Raw genomic sequence first — 24,717 nt, 5'->3', positions numbered from 1 at the left:
TAGCACGTTCCTCAAGCCAGCATGACTTAGGTCCTGGGGCCATTTGTTTTAGCAGCTTTACAGGGAGGGAAAAAAAACTACACGTTTTTTCACTATCACCATAAAATTTTAGTGTTACAAACAAACCATTAATACTGAAGTTGATGTTTCTAGTCTGGGAGAAACATTAAAACAAAAATAGCCTTGAATTTTAATCAGATGAGGTTAGGGAAACTTAGAAGAATGAGAAAAAGCCAGCAAAGGAAACTCAATAGGAAATGGATAGAAAGTTACACCCAGCAAAACCAATGGCTAGACTCCTCCATTTCCAGAAACTATCACTGCTCCAACAGAGAGGAAAGAATGGAAGGCTTCTTTTCAACGTGTTGAATTCAAAGAGCTGACAATGTCCCCTCCCAAGAGGGAGTGGGTTCTGGTTATCTGGCCATGACTTCAGCCTTCCTGTCTCCCATTACCATCTCTCCTCCAACCCAAGGAATAAGTCTTGTGAGAGATTTTTAAAACGGAAATTTATGAGCATGTTCATTCCTGATCCTTGGAAGCGACAATGAGGAGTTGGAAGGCCTGAATTGTCAGCCACTCTCAAAATTTTCCCATGTCTAATTCTATTTCTCAGGACAACCTAAGGTTTGAAAGCTGGTGTCACTAGCTCAAACTCTTAACCTTTATTCCAGTGAGGACAGGGTCTTTGAAAGGTAAAGTGCTGAGGTTAAAGCCAGAGGAGTAGGAAAGGAATCTTTATGGGCTTAAACACTGAGAATTGTGATGGGGTGTCCAGATTCTTCCACACTGAAAGGTCTTTCCAATTAGGGGCATTCACCTCCTGAAGTGAGCCTGTCTTGACAAGACAACTGCATAGGATACTAGTTAGTGTTTTATTCTCTCCTCCGAGGAGCCAGTCTGCCCCAAGGTGGAAGTAATAATCCTGTCTGGATGTGTCTTGTCATTCTTGTAATGACCATCACCATCATTATTATCATAACAGCAATAATAACAATAATTACTATTATTGATACTATTGAATCGTGAAGTCACTCAGTCGTGTCCGACTCTTTGTGACCCCATGGACTGTAGCCCACCAGGCTCCTCCATCCATTGAATTTTCTAGGCAAGAGTACTGGAGTAGATTGCCATTTCCTTCTCCAGGGGATCTTCCCAACCCAGGGATTGAACCCGGGTCTCCTGCATTGTGGGCAGACGCTTTACCATCTGAGCCACCAGGGAATTGATACTATTACTGTTACTATTTATTGGGTACTTACTACATACTAAATACAATAATAACTCACTCTGCATATATTATCTCATAGTATCCCTTTAAACTACATACTGTTATCCACACTGTACAGGCGAGAACATCCTACCTGGTGGCTCAGACATGAAAGAGTCTGTGTGCAATGAGGGAGACCCAGGTTCAATCCCTGGGTCAGGAAGATCCCCTGGAGCAGGAAATGGCAACACACTCCAGGATTCTTGCCTGGAGAATCCCATGGATGGAGGAGTCTGGCAGGCTATAGTCCATGGGGTTGCAAAGAGTCAGACACAACTGAGCAACTGACACATACAGCGAGAAAAGCAAAACTCATGGAGTGTTGAAGTAGATCATTTGACTCTAAATGCCGTGTATAATCAACCATATTTCACCACCAGATATATCATCCCAATTCTACTCTCACTATAGAATGAATCAGTTCAGTTCAGTCACTCAGTCGTGTCCAATTCCTTGTGATCCCATGGACTGCAGCATGCCAGGCCTCCCTGTCCATCACCAAATCCTGGAGTTTACTCAAATCATGTCCATTGAGTTTGTGATGCCATCCAACCATCTCATCCTCTGTTGTCCCCTTCTCCTCCCACCTTCAATCTTTCCCAGCATCAGAGTCTTTTCAAATGAGTCAGTTCTTTGCATCAGGTGGCCAAAGTATTGGAGTTTCAGCTTCAACATCAGTCCTTCTAATGAATATTCAGGATTGATTTCCTTTAGGATGGACTGGTTGGATCTCCTTGCAGTCCAAGGGACTCTCAAGAGTCTTCTCCAACACCACAGTTCAAACCCATCAATTCTTCAGCAGTCAGCTTTCTTTATAGTCCAGCTCTCACATCCATATATGACTACTGCTGCTGCTGCTGCTGAAAAAACCATATCCTTGACTAGACGGACCTTTGTTGGCAAAGTAATGTCTCTGCTTTTTAATATGCTATTTAGGTTGATCATAATTCTCCTTCCAAGAAGTAAGCATCTTTTAATTTCATAGAATAATTAATCAGGAGCAACTAGCTCACTTTGGGACAAATTTCATGGCATTCATTTATTTAGCAAGTATTTCTGGGGAACTTCCCCAGTGGTCTAGTGGTCAAGACTCTGCAATTCTGCTGCAAGGGGCATGGGTTTGATTCCTGCTTTGGGAACTAAAGCAAAAATGGATCCCATATGCCCCATGGTGCCACCAAAAAAGAAAGAGAGAGAGAAATCTAAATTTTTAAAAACAAATATTTCCAAGAACTCACTGTTTGTCTAAACATTCAGTACATTTGCTCACAGGGATGAACAGGGTATATTTGGGCCCTGACATCATAATGAAACACACCCAGCAAAAGTTAACATTCTCCTGGAGGCATTTTGGGTCTCTGCCATCCAGCCTTCCCTGTTGGTTCCACTCTTTCTGCCCTGCTAAACCTCTTCCTTTCACATTTCAACAAATGAACTTGAAATACAGTCTATATATGTTAGGAAAGGAAAAATTCCCATGCTTTGAGACTGTAGATCCATTATCTCTAATCTTATTCAATAATACTTCCTCAAAAATAGTAAGCAGAAGATTCTTCAAAGTAGCATTACATGTAAGACACTAATTTTAAAATGAGAAAATAGGTTTAGAGGTTGGATTAATTATCTGTGGTCATATGGTTGCTGATTTGGTGGGTGTAGGTTTGGCTGTGAGTGAGAAAAACAAATCAGAAGCCAATTTCTGTCTGTTCCACTATCCTCAGGCACCCAGGGTCATTCCAGCTTACCACTCTGCCACCTTTGTCTTCATGGTGCCAAGTGATGACATTCCCCACTCCAATAATAAGAAGGAGGAAAGGATATAGAAAGGGCAAAGTGCAGAAAGTTGCCCAATGTCACTTCAGCTTAGGTGTCATTGGCCAGAACTTACTAATATGGCCATACCCAGTTCTTAAGGGGAGAAGACAATGGCAACCCACACCACTACTCTTGCCTGGAAAATCCCATGGACGGAGGAGCCTGGTGGGCTGCAGTTCACGGGGTCGCTAGGAATCGGACACGACTGAGCAACTTCACTTTCTCTTTTCACCTTCATGCATTGGAGAAGGAAATGGCAACCCACTCCAGTGTTCTTGCCTGGAGAATCCCAGGGATGGAGGAGCCTGGTGGGCTGCCGTCTATGGGGTCACACAGAGTCAGACACGACTGAAGCGACTTAGCAGCAGCAGCAGCAGTTCTTAAGCAGACTGGGAAATGTAGTCTGTATCTGAGCACACATTTGTCCAGCTAAAATTTCTTCTACTGAAGAACAAATGATATTGGGGAAGAGCTAACCCACTCTATTGTAGCTGCTAAGTAGGAAAATTCAGACAGTCCACATCTGGGGGACTGCTGAGACCCTACTCCGTCAGGTAGGCTTTAATTCTATTTTTGTAGCAAAGATTGTTGGTCCTCTCTTCCTCACTGCATGAAGAAATTGCTAAGTACAACTTTGGAACACTCTTTTAACATTTCATTAGCTTTCAATTCAATAGCTAGAAACCATCTCCAAGCTAATGTGTATGTGTTTTGGTGGTTTTAAAATATACCTCTTATGCTTTGATAATCATCTCTCCAAAAATAAAGCTTAATTCCACTTACCTTAAGTGGGGGCTCTATTTAGTGACTCAGTTTTAGCAAGTATATGGGGCAGAAATGACAATATGTGACATCTGAGGCAAGATCATGAAAGGATCATCCATTTTAGGAACAAGTCAGATCCCATGTCATGAAGTCACTCAAGCAGTCCTATGGGGAGGCCCTCATGGAAGGTCCTGAGACCTCCAGTCAACAGCCTTGGAAGTGGGTTTGGATGGATTTCCCAGTCACAGTCAAACCTTCAGATGACTGCACTCCCAGCAAGTGTCTTGACTACAACCTTTTGAAAGACATGGGGCCAGACCAGCCATCTGTGCCACTCCTGAATTCCTGATCCACAGAAACTGTGAGATAAAAATATTTGTTGTTCTAAACCAGCAACTTTAGGAGTACTTTGTCGCACAGCAATAAAGGTCTTCCCAGTGGCTCAGCGGTAAAGAATTTGCCTGCAATGCAGGAGATGCAGGTTCAATCCCTGGATTGGGAAGATCCCCTGGAAAAGCAAATGGCAACCCACTACAGTATTCTTGCCTGGAGAATCCCAGGGACAAAGAAGCGTGATGGGCTACAGTCCAGGGGGTCACAAAAGTCAGACTTGACTTAGCGACTAAACCAGCACCACCACCACCACAACACAGGTCTCAATGCCAATTCAGTGCTTTTCCGACTTGAGAATTAGAGAAAGTAGAAAAGACCACCTTGATAGACAAAATCTGCATTTCAAATGGCTGTGCCCTAGCTCATGACCTGCTTTTAAATGTTCTGTAGATGTGTTTGGATAGGATGCTCTGGATACTGCTGTGAGGAGGAAAAACCAGTAAGTCATTCCTGCTAGAACATATTGCTAATATCACATCCCAGGAAATAGCTGAACCTACTGTTGGCCAATTACCACCAAGAGAAACAGCTCAGTAACAATGAAGCCAACATCAGAATGATGAGTTTTGGCAAACTCTCTTCAGTATCCAGATGGATAACGCTGAATAATTCTACTCAACAGGTTAACTTATTCAGTTATCTGGGGAAGCACTGTGGAACTTAATTACCTTAGCAGATCTATTAGGATGCATTTCTGTTGAAAGTAGAAGCTTCCATGGAAGAATATCAAGGGTATTTTATGATAGAGATGAATTGTTAGATCTTGTTACACAAATATCCCAAGTCAAAGGTCATGCTTCACAATGCAGGTCCTTGAACTTTTATACCAAGATATCACCTCTGCCTACTATCTCAAGCAGGGGGAGAAGGAAACCAGAGAAACATGTCCCAACATGGGTACTTGGCATCATCTGGTGGAAAGACTTTTTAAACTACCATCTGCCCTCCTCTCTCTGCATCTGGAGTCTAAGATTAGCACCTAGTCCTTCACTGAGAATCACCATCATCAAAAGTCACCATTACTAGGGAAAACAGGTTTCAAAAAACCTTCAGAAATTAGAGTTGAGAAAAAGTTGAAACCTACCAACACCTTTGACATAACAATACAAAGTGCTTGTATGTTGGGTGTTTTTATTATGGACTTCCCTGGTGGCTCAGGTGGTAAAGAATCTGCCTGCAATGTGGGAGATCTGGGTTTGATCCCTGGGTTGGGAAGATCCCCTGGAGAAGGGAAAGGCTACCCACTCTAGTATTCTGGCCTGGAGAATTCCATGGACTATACAGTCCATGGGGTTGCAAAGAGTCGGACACAACTGAGTGGCTATCATTTTCACTTTCAGGGAGCTCTTATTTAAAATACAGATGAGAAGATGATTCTTCCAATAGGATCCTTGAAGGCTGTTATTGGAATAAGGTATGTTACCTTTTTGCCCCAATCAACTGGAAGTTTGGAGCTAAATTTAATGCTCACAGCAAATGTATTAGTGTTAGGGGCTGTCATGCTTTTTTCTTCCTCTTGGTATGTGAATTTTTATTTCCTATTTCTCTTCTGACAGCCTTTGCAGTTCATGTTTTTTATTTTATCATATGATGTCTCTATCATTTGGGAGGCATGCAGCATATAAATTACCAGTGAAGAAAATGAAAGCGGCAGGGATAGTACTCAGGTTTTTCTCTTGGCCACAGCTATCAAAAAGCACTTTCAGAACCAGGTGCAAGGAACTCCAAGAAGACTTAGGCAAATGTCCCTTTAAGGAGTGGGCCCTCAGAAGCAGCTAGCATCAGAGAAATCCCTCCTTGGCACTGCTAACAAAGCTCCACAACTCTCCACAAAAGACTTACCCTCTCAAGGCTCCAAGGCAAGTCAAGCCTCCGGGAGAAAGTAGCCAGGTAGATAAAAGGCCCAGGTTGTAAGGCTAATTCCCAGCTCAAAAGCACAGCTGTCTATCTGGCACTCCCACTCCAGTTGGATGATGTGGCTCATTGTGTAGGTTTTATTGCCTCCTCTGGAGGGGAGAACTTTGAGCCATCAGCCTTCTCAGATAAGAGTTGAGAGCTTCTGTTCTTATGACAGTAATGTTTCTGCCTTCTTAAAACCCCACTTGAAAAGCCTGGAGAGGGAAGGATCTCAAAAAACGCAAGTAGGGTGTGCCTCTGGGATTTCTAAATCAACCATCAAAAGTAGAGGAGGAAAAAAAGGGGGGTGGGAGGAGTCTTCTTTACAAGAAAATATATGACGGACCAGACAAACGAGGGTGGAAAGGGGCTCTTCAGAGCTCACAGAACAGGAGGTAGACCCCTTCCAACGTGAACTCAAGCCCACCACCAGCCTTTTCCTGGACTGCAGTGCACCTCTGCTCTTCATGAGAAACACACTGGGCTCACACAGAGCTTTAAAAATATCTCTCCACCCACTGAAAGTCTGATTAATCAGCCAAGTTCTCACCCAGGTGTCACAGCGGTGGCAGTGATATATATGATAGTGACATGAAGGTGCAGGGAAGGCACAAAGGGTCTTACTTAGCAGGCAGGAGGATTCAGAGCATAGAACTTGAAAAGCATGAGCTCTGAAGCCAGGTGGCAGTCTGCATCCCAGTTTCAACACGTGCAAGTTATGCGACCTTGGAGAAGGTTATTATTGAACATATCCCTTTTCTACCTCTGCAAGAATGAGGTTCATAATAGCACCTGTATCATAGAATTACTGAGAGTTAAATGGATTAAATCATCTCCTGCATGTTGAACAGTTCCTGGCACATAGTAAGCACTCAGTAAACTCCAGTTGTAATGATAGGATGAGGATAACAATGGACAATGTTGAAAGTTACAAGACAATTAGGTATTTCCCAGGTGCATAGAACATTCTTGAAAGAGGCAACTAAAATAAAGGCAGAGAAGCGAGAGGGATTGTGAGGCAGCAGGAAGCCATCTGGAAGGCAAGGTGGGAGTGAAGCGACAAAAAGGAAGGGTCCAAGCCACATAGGGCTTCATACACTTTGTCACAGTGATGCGCCATAGCTAACACAGCTGTAGGCTGCAGAGAGCCATTTCGGAATTATCAGCAGAAGTGAAATATTAAAGGGTAAAATGCTAGAATGGTTGAAAATTACTTTTAACTGGTTCAGGTTAAAAAAAAATACTGATAATAAGCTTTTACTGTGACAAAGTAACCAGTATGAGACTAACCCTCCCACTGGTGTACAAGCATAAACCTGGACAAAATAGATAAAGCAACTGTTTCAGGTCATAAACAACAAGCAGCACAAGACTGCAACTGCAGGGTGAGAGGAAATTCATATGGGGAGCCCCACGTCCTCCCCGGCTCACTGCCCGGGGACAACTTCCCAACCATAGTTCTTATGTTGGGGTAGCAGAAGGGGCTGGAATTTGTAGGGTCAGGCCACAGAGAGAAGAAAGCTTGGCAGAGAGGGGACCTCAGAAGCTTGTGTGTGGGTTCCCTACGAGTGACTGCCTGAAGGCTGGGCAGCCCAGTGCAAGCTGAGATTAAACCAGACTTACCAGGAAGCAGCCACTATGAGATTGAAAACGGAAGACAGATATGAAAATTTAAGCATCTGTAGGGGATGTCTGAAAAATCTCATTAATACCCCAGGCATCCAGACACTAGAAAGACCACAACTTAACGGTAAAACATTCTGAAGGTCTCCATAAGATCCACCTAAACCTAAAACCAAGCCCTGACAAGATCCACAAGGAAGACAAGAGTTTGGAAGCTGAGTCCCTGTCAAGTTAGAGGGGCTTGGGAGCCAGCCACCTTGGGATTTCCAGAGATCTACCCTAACATAAAAACAAAACAAATCAAACCAACAGAAATGTAAAGAGGTCGGTTAGTAATTGAACTACCTATTAGAACGAAAAAATCAGCCCTCTTCAAAGAAAGCTAACAGAACGCAGTTGTTATAACATAGCACTTACAAAGTTTAGCATATAGTCAAATATTAACAGGCACACAAAGAAACAAGAAAGCTTGATCATAATCTAAAAAAGACAACAGAAATCAATCTTCACGTGGCCTAGAGCCTAGATGATAGATTTAGCACTAAAGACTTTTAAGAGATATTATAAATTTAAGAAGATATGTCCAAAGAATTGAAGAAAATATTGTTTAAATGAGTAAACAGAATATCTCAGCAAAGAAATGGAAACTATACAAAAGAATCAAATTAAAATTCTAGAGCTGAAAAAAACTGTGTGTGTGTCTGTGTGTGTGTGTTAAGAGAAATGGAAAGAAAGCAAATGCTGCAATGTTAGCAATTGACAAAGGCTACACAGCTATTCACTGTACTTTCCAGAATCTCTATAGACTAAAAAATTTTTAGAAATGATTAAAGAAATATTAAAGACATTGTTGTTTTATGTATATATCTTTCTGTGTGTTTTTGTGGGACAAGAAGGGAAATGTGATAACTTAATCAAGTATGTATTTGAGATGCTCTCTTCCAGTGAAGTGGAACTGAACTGATATAGGGCTGGTATCCTGGATTAGGCACAAGATCACCTCTTGGTAACTGCAACTGTCTAGGAGGTGGGGGACCTGACCCAAGAAAACAGCAATATGGCTGGAGAAGAAGAAAGTCGATCTGCAAGGCTTTGCCAATGCTATGTGTAGAGTAAGACAAAAGCGAAGGTGGGGGTCCAGGATGATCCCCAAATTATCATCATGGCTTACTGGGTATAGTAGGATATAATTTTCTGGGAAAAAATCCAGAGGAGGGGCAATGTAAGAGAAAAAAAAGAAAATCTGTTCATCTTTGGACGTTGGAATTTAAGGCACTGTATATAGGGCTATAAGTAGCAGGTCTAAAACTCAGGTGGGAGGCATGGATCGAATATATCCATCTTGAGGTGACTGGTACACAGCTGCTCCTAGGGATGATGACAAAAACCAATCCCAGGAGACAGCAGTGCATCAGGGGTGGGCAGAAGATGAGGGAAACGACAAAGAAGTAGAAGAGAGGGAGGAGGAGAGCCAGCTGGCGGCAAGCATGGAAGACAGTAACAAACCAAAACCCAGGGCGTGAGCAGTGTTGCCAGATGCCGCAGAGAGTCCGGGATAAACACTGAGTGTCCACTGCATTAGGCAAACAGGAGGCCCTTGAGGAAACTGGGCTGTGCTGATGCAGCGGGTCTAGCAGAGTCCAAATGGAGGTAGCCAACTACTAAAGTGGTACTTCATGTTACAAAGTTGGATTGATACATCCGCTCTAAAATTCAAATTAAAATACTCTCCAAAAAGGTAGGATAATGTATGCACATCCCCAGAAACATTTATTGTGAGATGTACACACATGTTAGAGGCTGAGGAGACATTTTCACTAGTTGCCACACTAACTAAACTAGTGTAACATAATTTCCACCCACCACAGAGGCACGTACAGGAGGCACTGGCTCATCACCATTATCTGCCCTGCTAGGGACCCAGAGGCTACACGGACCAGCAAATCAAGCAATCCATTTCTATTTCACAGCATGTGTTCTCCACAGTGATCTACTCCTCAACCCAAACCCACCTCAGCAACCTCTTTCTTTTTTTAATTTTTATTTTATATTGTAGCACAGTTGACTAACAATGCTGTGTTAATTTCAGGTGGACAACAAAGGGATTCCATGATGCATACACTTGTATCTATTCCTTTTCAAATTCTTCTCCCATTTAGGTTATTGTAGGATATTGAAGAGCTCCCCATGCTATGCAGTAGGTCCTTGTTGGTTATCTGTGTAGCAGCACCTCTTTTCTAAGCTCCTTTGGGGAACACACTCTCTAAGGGTAACAGGAGCCATGGGTGAGTGTGTCTCAACCCCCATTATTTGTGGAGGAGTGATGAGAACCCAGATGTACCAGAATGTTGAATACTAGCTTGGGAACAGGAAAGAGACCAAAAGCAGGGAAGAATAAAGGAACTGATAGAATTCTGTGGCATAAGAGAGCCAACTTAATAGGAGGGGCCAGCAAGAACCCACTTCCGCTCAGCAGCCATGGACTAGAGGAATGTCTTCTAGAAACTGGACTCTCTAGTTGGGGCTGAAAAGGGGGACGTTACCCCAGGTCTGGAATAAAGTGAAGATAGAATGAAGAAGGCTAAAGGCTCTTTATAAGCCTTGTTTGCTGACAGATCCTGGGTCTTCCAAAAACTTCCATTGCTGAGTCACAAAACAGAACAGAAAAAGCAAAAGGGATCATACAAAACCATCTTCTAATGGAAAACAAAGGTAGCATCAGCTGGGGGACTTGGAGAAAAACAGATTTTTATTATACAAAGATCTCTCTATATAATTTATGACAAGAAACAGAGGAGCGCTGGATAAACGGTGTACAAGTTTAACCAATAAGACAAAGAGTTGGGAGGGAATAAAACAATATGACTCCAGTAAAAGACGAAGAAGTCGCCATGAGAAGAGCACAGTCTAAGACGACAGCAGCAACATCAGCGACTACAGCCTAAGAGCACACACTGGAAACAAACTGAATACCTGCCAAGATAGAATGGACAGAAAAACAGCACAGGGTAGATAAACAAACTGAGGTATTTACCTATCGAGAAACACCATATATCGGTGAAAATGAATGGACTTCATCTACTCTCAAAAACATGGTTGAGTCTCACAAGTATAACGGTGAAGAAAAGAGGCTGGACAGAAAACCATAAATATAATGTGATCCCCTCCAGATGAAGGTAAATCACGAACACAATGATAGGTGACTGAGGAAGAGATAATAGGAAAAACTTCAAAGGTACTTCCGGGTGCTGGTAACACCTTATTCCTTAAGCTGGGGGGTTGTTGCATGAGTGTTCATATTTGATAGTAATCAAACTGTACTCTCAAACTTTTCTGTATCACACTTTGACCAAAAGGATAGCTACTTTAAAGGATAGCTACTGAAATAAAATCAAGCTACAGTGAAACTGAAACTTTCAACCATAATGAAAATAAGTTCTAAAGGCAACAGTAAAAATTGTTTTAAATGACTGCAAACAACTAAATCCATGAAGTGGTAGACAGACTCAAGAATGAACAGAGCAGTGCAAAAAAAAAAAAAGAGAAAAATGATGTGAGAAGAGACCTGTTTTGTGGAAAATATCAAATGAAGATCTAGTGTTCGAATGGGAGGCACTCCTGAAGGAAAAAAAAAAAAAAAGAAATAACAACCATTCAAGATGTGAGAGCAAACTAACCTAGGCGAGAAGGGAGACCCTAGACATTAATTCAAGAAGCCGACACTGTTACTGGCAAGAATAACGTGAAACACCCACACTCGGACATTTCACAATGGTCACGGGGAACCATGAGGAGAGCATTTCCAACATCACAGCTGCAACAGAAGGGGAGGCTCAACTACATCCTAACAACCCCAAAATGAAAGCAACCCCAAAATACATCCTGAATGGAACAGATACAGAAACGGAGATATATTTATGTACAATGGAACACCATACTTTCATGAAAATGAGTAAAGCTCAGAAAGAAGCAAGTTTAGTTTAAGATAGCCTCACAAGATTATTCAATAAATAGCACTGAGAAAACTGCTTTTAAAATATTATAATTCATGTGTCTAATAAAATTCCACATGACACTCTAAAAATACAAGATACTACTAATAAATTCTGTATGTACATAAACTCTCTGGGTAGACTGTAAACTCCTTGGACCAGGCAACAAATATTATACTTCTTTGTATATTCCTCCACCTAGAAAACATCTGGGTAAACATTCCTGTAATGAATGAGTGACTAGGAATGAACAGATGAGTGAACACAAATGAATGAATAAATGAGCGTTAAGATCTCAACCAGATCATCACTGCTGAGTTTGTTGGGTGATTTCCAACTCCAGTCTGACCAACCTGATGCAGCTTTGCATTATTCCGTCCTGAACTTTGTTTATTGAGAAGAAATAGAAACTTCTCAGAGTGAATGGCAGAGGGAGGTAGCCTGCATGGCAAATGGCCCTGTCTTTGCTCCTTACACTGAAGGAGAGGGACACTCTATCCCCAGTGACAGTCACTGACCAGGTGAGGGAACCTGCCCTTGGTGATCCATAAGCCCGAGGCTGTAGCTATGGCGGGGTGGGGATGGTACCCAACTAGCATCTGTGCCCAACGTGGCTGGACCACAGAGGATGCTTCAGTAGCCACCAGTGGCCAACACATCAACCCCTGTGCAATGCCCTGTGTCCTGCAGGGATAAATGAATGACTCCCAAACAGTAGGATGTTAGGGCTCGGCTGACACAAGGCAGTCCCAAGAGAACAGCAAACAGACACCGTCTCAGAAACGGCAGTTTCCCTAAAAACCAACCTGCAGTCCTCTGAACTGATGCAAGCCAACGTAGAGCGCCTGCTCTACACGCAGAACACATCTTCACAGCCCTGCCACAGCCCCAAGATGCTTGTAACAAAGCGTGAGCAGTCATAACTCAGGGTTCACCTTGGCAAAAATAAATAAATAAGTAGAAGGAATCTTCCATCAGAAAATAAATGGCCTTTCTCCAGGCTCAGAGTATGGATTACCCTCCTAAAGGACAAATATAGTATTTTCCCCAGCCGACATCACACCATAAAGTCCAGCTTTACTCAACTAGGGACCCTTGACCCCCACCCCCTTGACATATATCCAGAGAAAACTGTAATTCAAAAAGATACATGGCACTCCACTGTTCACTGCAGCATTATTTACAATAGCCAAGATGACATGGAAATCAGCTAATGAACACCAGCAGATGAATGGATAAAGAGGTAGTGGTACATATACAATGGCGTATATTAGTCATAGAAAAGAAGGAATAGGCCACTTGAAGCAACATGGATGCTAAGCAGAGTAAGCCAAAGACAAGTATCATATGATATCACCTACATGTGAAATAAAACCATGATACAAATGAACTTATATATAAAACAGAGACAGACCACAGACATAGAAAACAGACTATGGTTACCAAAAGGGAAAGGTAGGGGAGGGGTAAATTAAGAGTTTGAGATTAACACACATACACACTACAAATGGCAACCCACTCCAGTATTCTCGCCTGGGAAATCCCACAGACAGAGGAGCCTGGTGGGCTGCAGTCCATGGGGGTCACAAAAGTCAGACACGACTTGAGAGACTAAACAACAATATATAAAACAGACAGACAACAAGGACCTACTCTATAGCACAGGGAACTATAGTCGATATTTCATAAGAACTTATAAGGAAAAGAATATTTAAAAATAGATACATATGTATGTATAACTGAATCACTTTACTGTATACCTGAAACTAACACAACATTGTAAATCAACTATACTTTAAAAAGAGAGGGAGAGAGAGTTGCTTGAAACACACAGACTTTTGGCCCAGGTCCCATGGCTTCAGCTCCATGGGGCTAAATACACAGGAGGCTCTTGGTCCCTCCTGCAAACTGGTGACTGAAACTGGGGGAACCTGCTCAAACAAACACCAGCACCCCGGCCCCCGAATCAATGCACCACTGCCCAGCTCACCACTGGAGCAGACCCCTGCTCAGGACACAAGGAAGACTGGGCCTCACCTCACCTGCCAAACACCCACAGCTCAGCCTCAGTCTTCTCTGTGGCCATCAGGATGGGCTCATTTTAGAGGCAGTCAGGGCTCTGTTTTTTGCTTCCAAGCCCTTGTCTGAATATCCTCTAGCCAACTAAAGGCCAGGAGATATGCAGGCACAGCTTTCCTCTCTGGCCCTCAGTCTTTCTGGACCACAGTGAGCAGCTGCTGGGCCTGAGGAGCCTGGCTCTGGCCACATCACTCCCCTTCATCTGACCCCCTCTGGCCTCTCCCCTAAACCCAGCCCACTGGGCCCTGAGCTTCACTGCTTCATCATGGAAATAAGCAAGCCTCTATAGGGAGGCCTGGGAGATACCACGAGTTCAGTTCCAGGCCATTGCAATAAAGCTTATATTAATATCACGATGAAGGGAATCAGTGAATCACTTAGTTTCCCTGTGCATGTAAAAGTGATGTTTATGGAATTCTCTGGCGGTCCAGTGGTTAAGACTCCACGCTCCCACTGCAGGAGGCATGGAGTCAATCTCTGGCTGGGGAACTCAGATCTCACAGGCTACATGGAGCGGCCAAATAAATAAAATAAAATATCCTTTTTTAAAAAGTTGTGTTTACACTACATTGTGTAGTCTATTAAGTGTGCAATAGTATTATGTCCAGTGTACGTACCTTAATTAAAAAACATTTTAGCAATAAAAAAAGTTAACCAGCATCTGACAATGTAGGGTTGCCACAAACCTTAGATTTGTTTAAAAAAAACACAAAAACACTGCAGTATCTGAGAAGCGCAATAAGGCAAAGTGTAATAAAACAGTATGACTGTCAAGAAGTAAGCAAACAACATGGGCGAGAGCAAGAAAGCTATCCGATGCCCCTGTCTTTACTTGTTGCATCTCCTGCTGATCAATTGTGAAGCAAGTTCGGCTTCCCTGGCCCAGAACTGAAACTCCCCACCTTTCCCTTGGAAGAAACGTGCTAAGAGAAAGCACACTGGTTCAGACTATTACACTTAAAAGCAAAGATACAGGCCATCTGAGGTAATTTTAACTTCCCTATTTCAGAAAGTAAATTTCAACTTCTTGTTTTAAAACAGTGTGTTACCAGGAACACAGCATTCCAAAACAAGACGGGAAACCGATCTGGCTTGGCTTCAGCAGATGTAGTACCTAGGCAAACATCTGGCTGAATTAATCTAATTCTCTATCCTAAAAAAAAGAATTCTTTCTTCCTCATTTTAATTTTTTAATTAAAGAGTTGATTCCCCCAGGCTACAGAGGGGGCACTGTCCCAGGATGAATTCAGTCACCATGTTCTCTGGTTCGTTCCCAACCCTAAGGCAGGGTTATACTGTTACAGAGGCAATCAAAATAATTGCTGGCTATTTCCACCTGGACACAGATTTCAAATGATTCTGATCTGGACAGGATTCAAAGCACCATTCAAAGGCCTCAAGTCAAGAGACGGCCATTAACAGAGCTACAATCTCCCCCACAGCTGGGCCCCATCGTGGACAAGAGGGAAACAGGACCACACTATTGGTGATCAAGATTCCATCAACTGGAAAATAACATGTGGAGAGCTGAAGGCTATCTCCCCAGTTGGTATCCAAAGGAACCAAAACATTCACCATAGATTTTTCAGGCCACCAGGTCCATCTCACACAAAGGGGTCGTCTGGGCAAAAGTGATCTCTGAACTCTTTCCTTCCGCATCATGGTTAGACCTGGCCACAACTGATGGCCAGGGTCTTAGATGCACGACAGCCCCAGATGGCTCCCTTGGGTGGCTAACCTCCCAGGCTGGGCGGGCTCCTTACCGTCCAACTCCTCCACAGAGATGTTAGCCAGCTGCTCGCTGTCACTGCCAGCAGAGAGAGATCGGTTGAGGTAATTCCCCTTGTACAACAGGCCAGCGGTCACATGGTGAAAAGGCATCTTCTCCCTGCTCACGACAGACGGGAGGTAGAGGGGGAGAGAAAGACATCATCATCCATTCCTCTTTTCCTTCCTGAAGGACCATCCCAGTGTTCGGATGGCCAGGGGTATTTTTTTAAATAACAGTAACATTGGTAGAGGGAAAGTCAGAGAGTACCAGGGTTCCCCTGGCCAGAACGATTCCCAAATGCCCCCAAATTCTATCTTTTCCTTCACTGTACATCTTACTTCATTTTCCCCATTTAATAATGAACTTAAGCCATGGGGTTCTGGCAGACTGTGGGATACCCTGGCATCAACCAGCTTTCCATGCAAACAAGGATGCACCACTCCTTTCTCTGGCCTGATAAACCCTTTCTCTGTCCTCATAAGGAAGAATTGAACACCCTAGAAATGTGAGTGTATCCAGGGACCAGATGTCTTAGCTGTGACTGTATAGAAATCCAAGTGTTTCATTTTCCCCAAGTAAAGCAGGCATTGCACTTATACTGCACTCAAAGCAGGTCAGACATGCCAGGCTCTGAGAGAACACAGACAACAGCCTGCACCCCTGAGAAGCGGCCCTGCGCCTATTAGCACGAGTGGCTCATGAGCACAGCCCTCTGAGATGCCAGTCACACCTGACCTGCTGGAAAGGTGGCGAGCATCTCAAGGTGTCTCAGAATGAAGCAGCTTCCAGGACTCCCACAGGAAATGAGAGCATCCACTTAGACCAGACTAACAAACTCTCCGGGATCCTCGGCCCAGAGCGCTACCCCCGAGGGTGTGAAATTCCCACCAGTGCAAGGGGGCCAGAGACTAAGGTGAAAGGGAGGGACGAGAGATACAGTTAGGAAGTTGGGTCTCTCACAGCATGGAGGTTCCTCAAACAACTAAAAACAGAGTTGCCAAATGATCCAGCAATCCCACTCCTGGGCATATATGCAAATGAAACTCTAATTCAAGAAGATCCACGCACCCGTATGTTTACAGTGGCACTATTCGCAACAGCTGAGACATGGAGACGACCTAAACAGCCACCAACAGATGAACGGGTAAAGATGTGAGAGACACACACACACACACACACACACACACACACACACACACACACACACACACACACGCACACAGTGGAGTACTACTCAGCCATTAAAAAGAATGGAATAATGCTATTTGCAACATGGATGGATGTAGTGATTATCAAAGTAAGTGAAGACAGAGAACGACAAACATCAAACAATATCACATATGTGGATCAAAAATACGACACAGATGAACTTTACAAAACAGACTCACAGACACAAGAACAGATTTGTGGTTGCCAAGGGGTAGGGGAAGCAGGGAAGAGTTTTCCTGGGAGTTTGGGGTGGTAGATGCAAGCTACTACATTTAGAATACATAAAAAGTCCTACTGTGTAACACAGGGAATTATGTTCAATACCCTGTAATAAACCATAATGGATAAGAATATGAAAAAAAGAGAGAGAGAGAAAGTTGGGTTTCCCCATAGCGGAAAGAGCAAATTCTGTCATAGTGAGTGAGTCGTGGGGCATATCTGGTTCTGCTTCCCCATCTGCAAAGGGGGCTAAGAGGATAGCGAAGCCTCTGGGTGGAATTGGGGAACAGGCAGGAGGGAGCAGGAGTCAATTCTAGGGTGCAGGTAGAGGACACCCTTTTAACAGAGCTCCAGGAAGGTGAACAGGGGCACAGGAAGGGGTGATCTCCCCACCATTGGGGGCATGCAAGCAGAGGTTGAGGCCTCCCTTGCCAGGGGCTCTGTGGGAGAGAAATGGTCCCTGTGCTGTCTCCCACACACCAATCATTCTCCCTGTGAGTCCCTTGTAGAGTCCCTCTGGGCATTAAAATTTGCATCTGTGTGTTAAGCCAGAGTGGTCCTAGCAGCCCCTTAAGGCACTGCTGAGCAACAAGGTGTAAATTACAGAAAGAGACAGCTGACAGAAGGCCAGTCTCTGGGGATGACTGTTCAGGGCTTCCGGGCTCCCAAACCTTGTGTCCCTCAAGTCACACTCATGACAATCAACTGTCCCTGGTGATGGATGCTGTAGGGGGAGGGTGCTGTCTTCTTTTCCCTGTGACACTACAGGCCTGAGTGACAGGCCGGCAGGATGCCCCTTCCTCTCTCTCCCTCCTGACTAGAGCCCACTCCAGCATACTCCTGGATGGTCTGAGAGCTACTGACTTAGAGATCAACCCATGAGACTCCCAAGAGCTCCAGGGCTTGACCAAGAGCAGGAAGCCGGTGAGTGGAAGAATCCATTCTAGAACACAAGCCTCCTAAGCTCTTTTTCAACTAAGCAACCTCAGCTCTCCACCAGACATTTCCACCCAGATGTCAAACCCTCATTTCAAACTTAAGATGTCGAAAAATGAATTAATTATCTTCCTAAAAACTAGGCCACAATTCCTGATTTCTATATTTCTATCAAAGGTACTTTTCTCTCATCATAACAACTGGGATGATTCTCACAAATGTTCTGGGCCCTGAAAAGTAAAACAGACACATGGCTGAGGCTGGAGCCAGCCACCAGCCTCCATGGCACCCTTAACTCTTTCCACGGCTAACATCCCTCCATCCACGGGCCGATCGCAAGTGACAGGAGGGAATCACAGAGTATGCAAGCCTTCGACAACTGTAAGGGGCACATCTCCAGCTAATTATAAGCCAGACATTCCCCCTTCCAGCCAAATCTATCCTTATACATAAACGGGCAAGAATCTTTCTTTGGGTGACTTCCCTGGTGGTCCAGTGGCTAAGACACCAAGCTCCCAATGCAGGGGATCTGGGTTCCATCCCTGGTCAGGGAACTAGATCCCACATGCCACAACAAAAGATCCTGCGTGCCACAGTGAAGACCCAGTGCAACCAAATAAATAAAATCAAATTTAAAATAACAAAAAAAATATTTTTTTTAAGAATCTTTCTTTGGAAGACAACTTCAATTACCAACACCTCTTTTCTCAAAGTTACATTCCAGATCAAACAGGTTTAAAGATGAGAATCAGACGCACAAGGTAGGACCACTCTCCCTTTCCTATGGCTAGCCCTGATTTGGGGCACCATGTGCCACTGTGGTCATTTCAGCCTAGACTGAGTCCCATGGTCCTGGGAGTGATACATCCATACTGGCTAACATTTCCTGTGTGGTTTCAGCGTCCCTCTCAGCACTGGCCCCAGGACCCAGTTAATCTGTTGTTTTAACCATCATTGAAATCCTTCATAAACATGGGAAAGCACCCACACTGATCTCTAATTTTGCCACCTGGAAGGAGGCCCCACTGAGGTCAGTAAGGCACAGAAAGCATCTCTTCCCACGCCACCGCTCATGACTCCAGTGTCTCAGCATTTTGTAAACCTCTTCCCATAATCACCTTCTACTTGGTTGTCCGAAGCTCTAGCCCCACCACACACATTTTTACAGCTGCCATAACAAGGTTATACTCAAACACACGTGTCCAAGCCACATTCAGCTGCGGAAGAAATGCTGAGCATTCTGCAGAGAAAACTGGTCGCAACTGAGTCCCACTCGATAGACCAGCATAATTTGCTTCTGGAAAAAGCAGTCTACAAAATTAGGTCCATATTCAGTTCATTCACCCGAAACACTCAAAGTCTAGTGGGAAAGGAAACACGTGCAATTGAGCCATCCGTAGAGATAAATAAAGTCATGTTCAAGAAAGGGAAGAACATTATCCCAAGTAAGCTAAAAACAGCCACTGCAATTAAAGACTAAATTTCACCCCAAGCCACCTGGGGAAATCCAGGCTTTTAAGGTTCTCTGTTTGGCTATGGAAGGGAAACATATCAGTTCATCAGCAAAGACAGACGTGGTCCTGAACTAAATCTTCGAGATGGTCCTTATATATATATATATTTTTTTTTTAATAGTTATTTTACTCATTGAGAACTATTAAGTGACTGTTTATCATGTGAACATTTTTTTCTGTATTTTCTGTGAATTCATATGGTTTCCTGGCTACGAAACATGACTATCTGGTCAAAAGCAGTGTTAGATTTAAATACTAGCTCTGCACTGATTAGCCATGTAGGTAAATAAATTAACCTCTGTAAGCCTCAGCCTTCTCCTCTGTAAAAGTGGGGGTTTGACACATACTGCATAGGATTTTGTAAACCATGAAATAAGATAAGATACACAAAGCACTTGACTTAGCATCAGAAATGTTCTCAATAAATATCATCAGTAATTATTTGCTAAGGATTACATGAAGTGGGATGTGGGGCAGAAGAAGGTCACGGTATGTCAGATGGAAGATAAAACACGCTAGCTTTTGAAGGAGGATCAGGAAGAACCTGGCCAAGGGTGAGTTTCAGAGAGAAGCTGGCTGGCATTGCAAGCCATGTATGTGCCAAGCAATTCAGTGTGTATACAACAGAGCACCAGGGGGCCCGAGCGCTGAGCGGTTTCAGCAAGCAGCTGACTGTATCAGGCTCTGCTCCTGCCTAGTCGCTCAGTCGTGTCCTCATCGACTGCAGCCCACCAGGCTCCTCTGTCCACGTGGTTCCCCAGGCAAGAATACTGGAGTGGGTTGCCATTCTCTTCTCCAGAGTATCTTCCTGACCCAGAGAGTGAACCCAGGTCTCCCACATTGCAGGCAGATTTTTTACCATCTGAGCCTCCAGGGAAGCCTGACTGTATCAGGAGGAGGGGGCTATTTGAATGAAAAGCACCAGCAATGAAAAAGAGTCTATTGCCTGGGTACCACTACGCTCCATGGTCATATCAAAGATGACTCGTCAGGAGGCTAAAAACAAAAGAAGTTGCTGTTTTCAGGATTGAGGAACTGGTATACTTCTTGGCAAAGTAACAAACCAAAGAGGCTCACTCCCCTTGCCTTGAGATGATGCTCTTCAGCGACAGTTACTTTTCTGTCACCGTGACTGGATCACAGCGTGCCCAGGTATTTGGTTAAACGTTATTCTGGGTATGTCTGTGAGAGTGTTTTGGGGTGAGATTAACATTTAAATTGGCAGTCTGAGTAAAGAAGACTGCCCTCCCCAAGGTAGTTGGGCCTGATCCAATCTGTTAGAGGTCTGAATAGAACAGAAAGGAAAACTTGTTCTTTCTGTCTGAACTGTTTGAGCTAAGATACTGGTCTTCTCCTGCCTTTGGACTTGGGCTTAGGCTGGAGCTTACACCAACAGCTCTCCTGGCTCTCTGGCTCACCAGAGTAATTCCTTATAATAAACTTCTTTCTATGTGTATATATATATATACATATATATATTCTATTGGTTATATTTCTCTGAAAAAACGTAGAGTAATATAACTTCCTTTTTTTTTCCCTCTGCAGTACCAAAGACCCAGGCACATTGCTGTAGGCTGACATTATTATTCTGGATAAAGAGTATTCCAGGACATAATTCTGTAGGGCCTCTGAAGCAGCACTACTCAAAGTGTAGTGTGTGGACCACTGCCAACTGAATATTATTTGCTGCTTGTCTGCAATGAGATAAGGACAAGAATTGAATGAAAGCATTGAAATTTTTATACCAATTTGGAGCATTGTCCAAATACCTAAGCATGTGAACAGTGGACTTGATTTTTTTTTATATCTCTGTTTTTTACTTTATTTTTCCACTAATTCATGCTTTCTGCATTTTATGGAAACCAGTCTGCCAAGGATGGAGGTGTTAAACAAAAAATGGAAAAAGCAAAAAAAAGACAAAACACTAGTCCCTCCCCACAAATAGTTTAGTTTGAGAAGTAATTCTCTCTAAACTACTTTGTTTCATCCATTACTGGTAATGGGCTACAGAGAGAGAAGAAGAAAACATCTAGAGTGCATCTAGAGAAATGCACTTGAACTTCTTTCTGAAATTTTCTCAAAGTGCAACTTAAAGTAGTTTAGAGAGAAGTGCTTCTCAAACTGACCATGCTGGACCTGCTGTTTTAAAGGAGTCTGGATCCAGTTCCTTCGGTCCTTAGCACCCCTGAGAAGCAACAATCCCCGCCCTATGGCTAGGCAGGGATCATCCCTCCCAGTCTGCAACATGCCTAGGAACAGAAGGGTCTGAGGCATGGGCCCTGAACATGAAGATGTGAAATTTGCTGTAGGCTTTTCCCGTATTGCTTCTGATTAAGGAAGAACTGCAGAAGATCCCAGATACCCTAGAAACGCATGTCTCCTCCTCAGAGTCCAAGAGTTAAGTTACAGGGACAAGAAGATCCCTTCTTACTCCAGCAAAGATGCACTAGATGGATGCCAGCAGAGAGTCTGGCTAAGTACTTAAAAAACAATTGTGTTCTCTTATAAAGATCCTGCAGGGGCAGGCCAATTGGCAAGGAGAGTTTGGACAGAGCTCAAATCAGATAGGAATGAGTAAGCAGAAAACACCAACGTGAAGGGCTAAATAAAAGTTCTGCATCATTAGAGGAGGAAGCACTTTCAAGAAGATGTACAGCCAAAAGCAGATTGTCAACAACACTATGATATAAGAAAGAAGACAATAAGTTTCTGGTTACATACTTAAAAAAAAGTAAGAAAGCAGGGTGCCTGTGAAGTAAGAATAAGAACGCAAATTCATGAGGAAATCTCAGAGTACAGTGAGGAGATATCAAGTCAAAAAGAGAAGACAGCTTGCTAAGAGGCAAGCTCATTTGGAAAAGGTGCAGGTCTTTGCAAAGCAAAGGAGTAATCCAAAAATAGTAGGAGAAAATCTACATTAATGGCAACAAAGAATATATCAAAAAACAGAATGTGTAGCAAATAATATAATGAGCCATGGCCCCACCACCCAGACTGAATATGAGCTAATATTTATCCTCATTTGCTTTAGATTTCTTTTTAGAAATATCTTATATTGAAGCCCTGCCCACCTATTGTATTTCTCCACTTCCTATTGTTGCTGCAACAACCCTATTCAGGAGGCAGAATGTATCCTTCTGGTTCATGGTTTTAAATTTTCCTACATTTGGGTGTAATTATATAGAATATATTATATTATATTATTGCTCTGGGCTTTCCCAGTGGCTCAGACGGTAAAGAATCTGCCTGCAATGCAGGAGACCCAGGTTCGATCCCTGGAAAGATCCTTTGGAGAAGGAAATGACAACCCACTCTAGTATTCTTGCCTGGAGAATTCCACAGACAGAGGAGCCTGGGCAGGCTACAGGCCATGGGGCTGTACAGTGTTGAACACGACTGAGCAACACACACACACACACACAGTATTGCTGTGTATATCTTTCAATTTACATAAATAATATCACAGTATACATATGCTCTTGCAACGCACACATTTCAATCTGTCTTAGAGCTTAGGGACTTAGTCAAATCCATATACGGATACCTAACTTACTTTTAACTGTGCCATAGCTTTCCATATTGCAATTTATTTATCTACTATCCAACTGAAAGAAAAGCATTCTGCAGTGAACATCCTCACATGTGTCTCTTTGCATATACTTGGGGAACTTTCTCCAGCCTGCACATCTAGATCAAATATTACAGCATTTTTCTAAGGTGCTCTCCAAAGTGGTCGGCTTAGTTGTCTATCGCTATATAACAACTTACCCTTGAACTTAGTGGCTTAAAACAGCAAATATCTATTATCTCACAGGTTCCATGGGTCAGGAATCAGGAATTGCTTCTCTGGGTGGTTCTGGCTCAGATGGTCTTATGAGGGTGCAGTTAAGACACTGACCAGGGTTACCACCATCAGAAGGCATGCCTGGAGCTATGGGATCCACTCCCAAGACGGCACTCACGTGGCTGTTAACAACATCCTCAGGAGACTCTCCAGAGGGCTGCTTGGGTGTTCTTTTAACAGGACAGCTGGCTTCCCCGAGCAGGTGTTCCAAGATGCAGGAGGAGGGTGCTTTTATGAACTGGTCTCAGAAACCACACAGTCACTTTCAACATATTCTGTTCATTAGAAGCAAGATGCTAAGCGAAGCCCACACTCAATGGGGAAGGAAATCGGGCTCTATCTTTTGAAAGATGGAGTATCAGAGAATTTGTAGACATCTTTTAAAAACATCATCATAGTTGTGACAATTTACAGACCCACCATTAACCTATCAGCATGTCTATTTCCCCCAGAGCCTTGCTGACACTGAGTATAAGCAGATGGTTTCATTTTTCTTAACTAGATTTCCTTGACTGCTATTTCAGGCATCCTTTTATACGGTTTTTGGCCATTTCATTTCTTTATTTCATTGTAAGTCTATACGTCATCTGAGAATTTAAGTTTATATTTCTCTTATCATGCCTTTAAGCATAGCCATGTTTAATAACTGGCTCATAAAATTCCTGAACATTTAACAAGATCCACACCCCTGGCACCAGTGCCACCAGTTGGGGCTTTCATGGGCTGGTATGAGCTGACTCCAGCACACCACTGGATGAAGGTCTTTTTCCTGACCATTTCTGGCTGTTTCTACAGGCAAGAAAAGTCATGCAAACATCACGCTTCCTTGCAACAGTGTTCCGCTGTCCACTGTCTAGTTTCCTGGCTGTGAAGGAGTGGTCAAGGGGTTGGCAGAAGAGCAATGGTTTCTGAATCCTCAGATGAACTTCAAGTTCATCCTCCAGCTTTTGAGGGGTCAAGAGGAAGTTTTAGGAACAAGAAGCATATGCCAGTGGGGTCTCAGTGGCAGTAAGCCCCCTAGAGTGTTGATCTGAATTATTCTGGGAGTTTTTCTGGAGACTCATCCAAAATCCAGTCCTTGAGCCCTTCAACAATTTTGTAAGCATCAAATTCCCTGTATTAAATCCCTTCCTTCTTAAAATACCCAGTCCTTGAACTATACTGGTCCTTGAACTAAACCTTAACTGATACTGCATCTTCCAAGTTTCTTTAAAAAATTTTTTTTTAATTTTCATTTTTTAAAATCTGTGTATCTATGTTATAAACAATTTCTTCAAAATTATTTTTACATTCACATTCTTTTATTCAGTTGTAACTTAACTCACAGTTTAACCTGTCTGCTCGGTTTTCATGTAAATTATGATGTTTTCCATTTCTAGAAGTGTAATGTT

The 24,717-nt window shown here is 43.2% G+C and overlaps 1 protein-coding gene across 1 annotated transcript in view; it reads right to left on the bottom strand.

Annotated features, from left to right (window-relative positions):
• The window catches only part of CALN1 (calneuron 1), a 418,392-nt gene that overhangs the window by 358,766 nt on the left and 34,909 nt on the right, over positions 1 to 24,717 (bottom strand). Inside the window, exon 2 of the mRNA XM_069570960.1 lies at positions 15,597 to 15,721. Within this exon, the coding sequence (XP_069427061.1) occupies positions 15,597 to 15,714 (118 nt within the window). The 5' untranslated portion in view covers positions 15,715 to 15,721. The remainder of the gene's footprint in view (positions 1 to 15,596; positions 15,722 to 24,717) is intronic.

This window comes from Ovis canadensis, chromosome 24, assembly GCF_042477335.2.
Source record: "Ovis canadensis isolate MfBH-ARS-UI-01 breed Bighorn chromosome 24, ARS-UI_OviCan_v2, whole genome shotgun sequence".
Lineage (NCBI taxonomy): Eukaryota > Metazoa > Chordata > Mammalia > Artiodactyla > Bovidae > Ovis > Ovis canadensis.
This window is presented reverse-complemented; position numbering and strand designations above follow the sequence as displayed.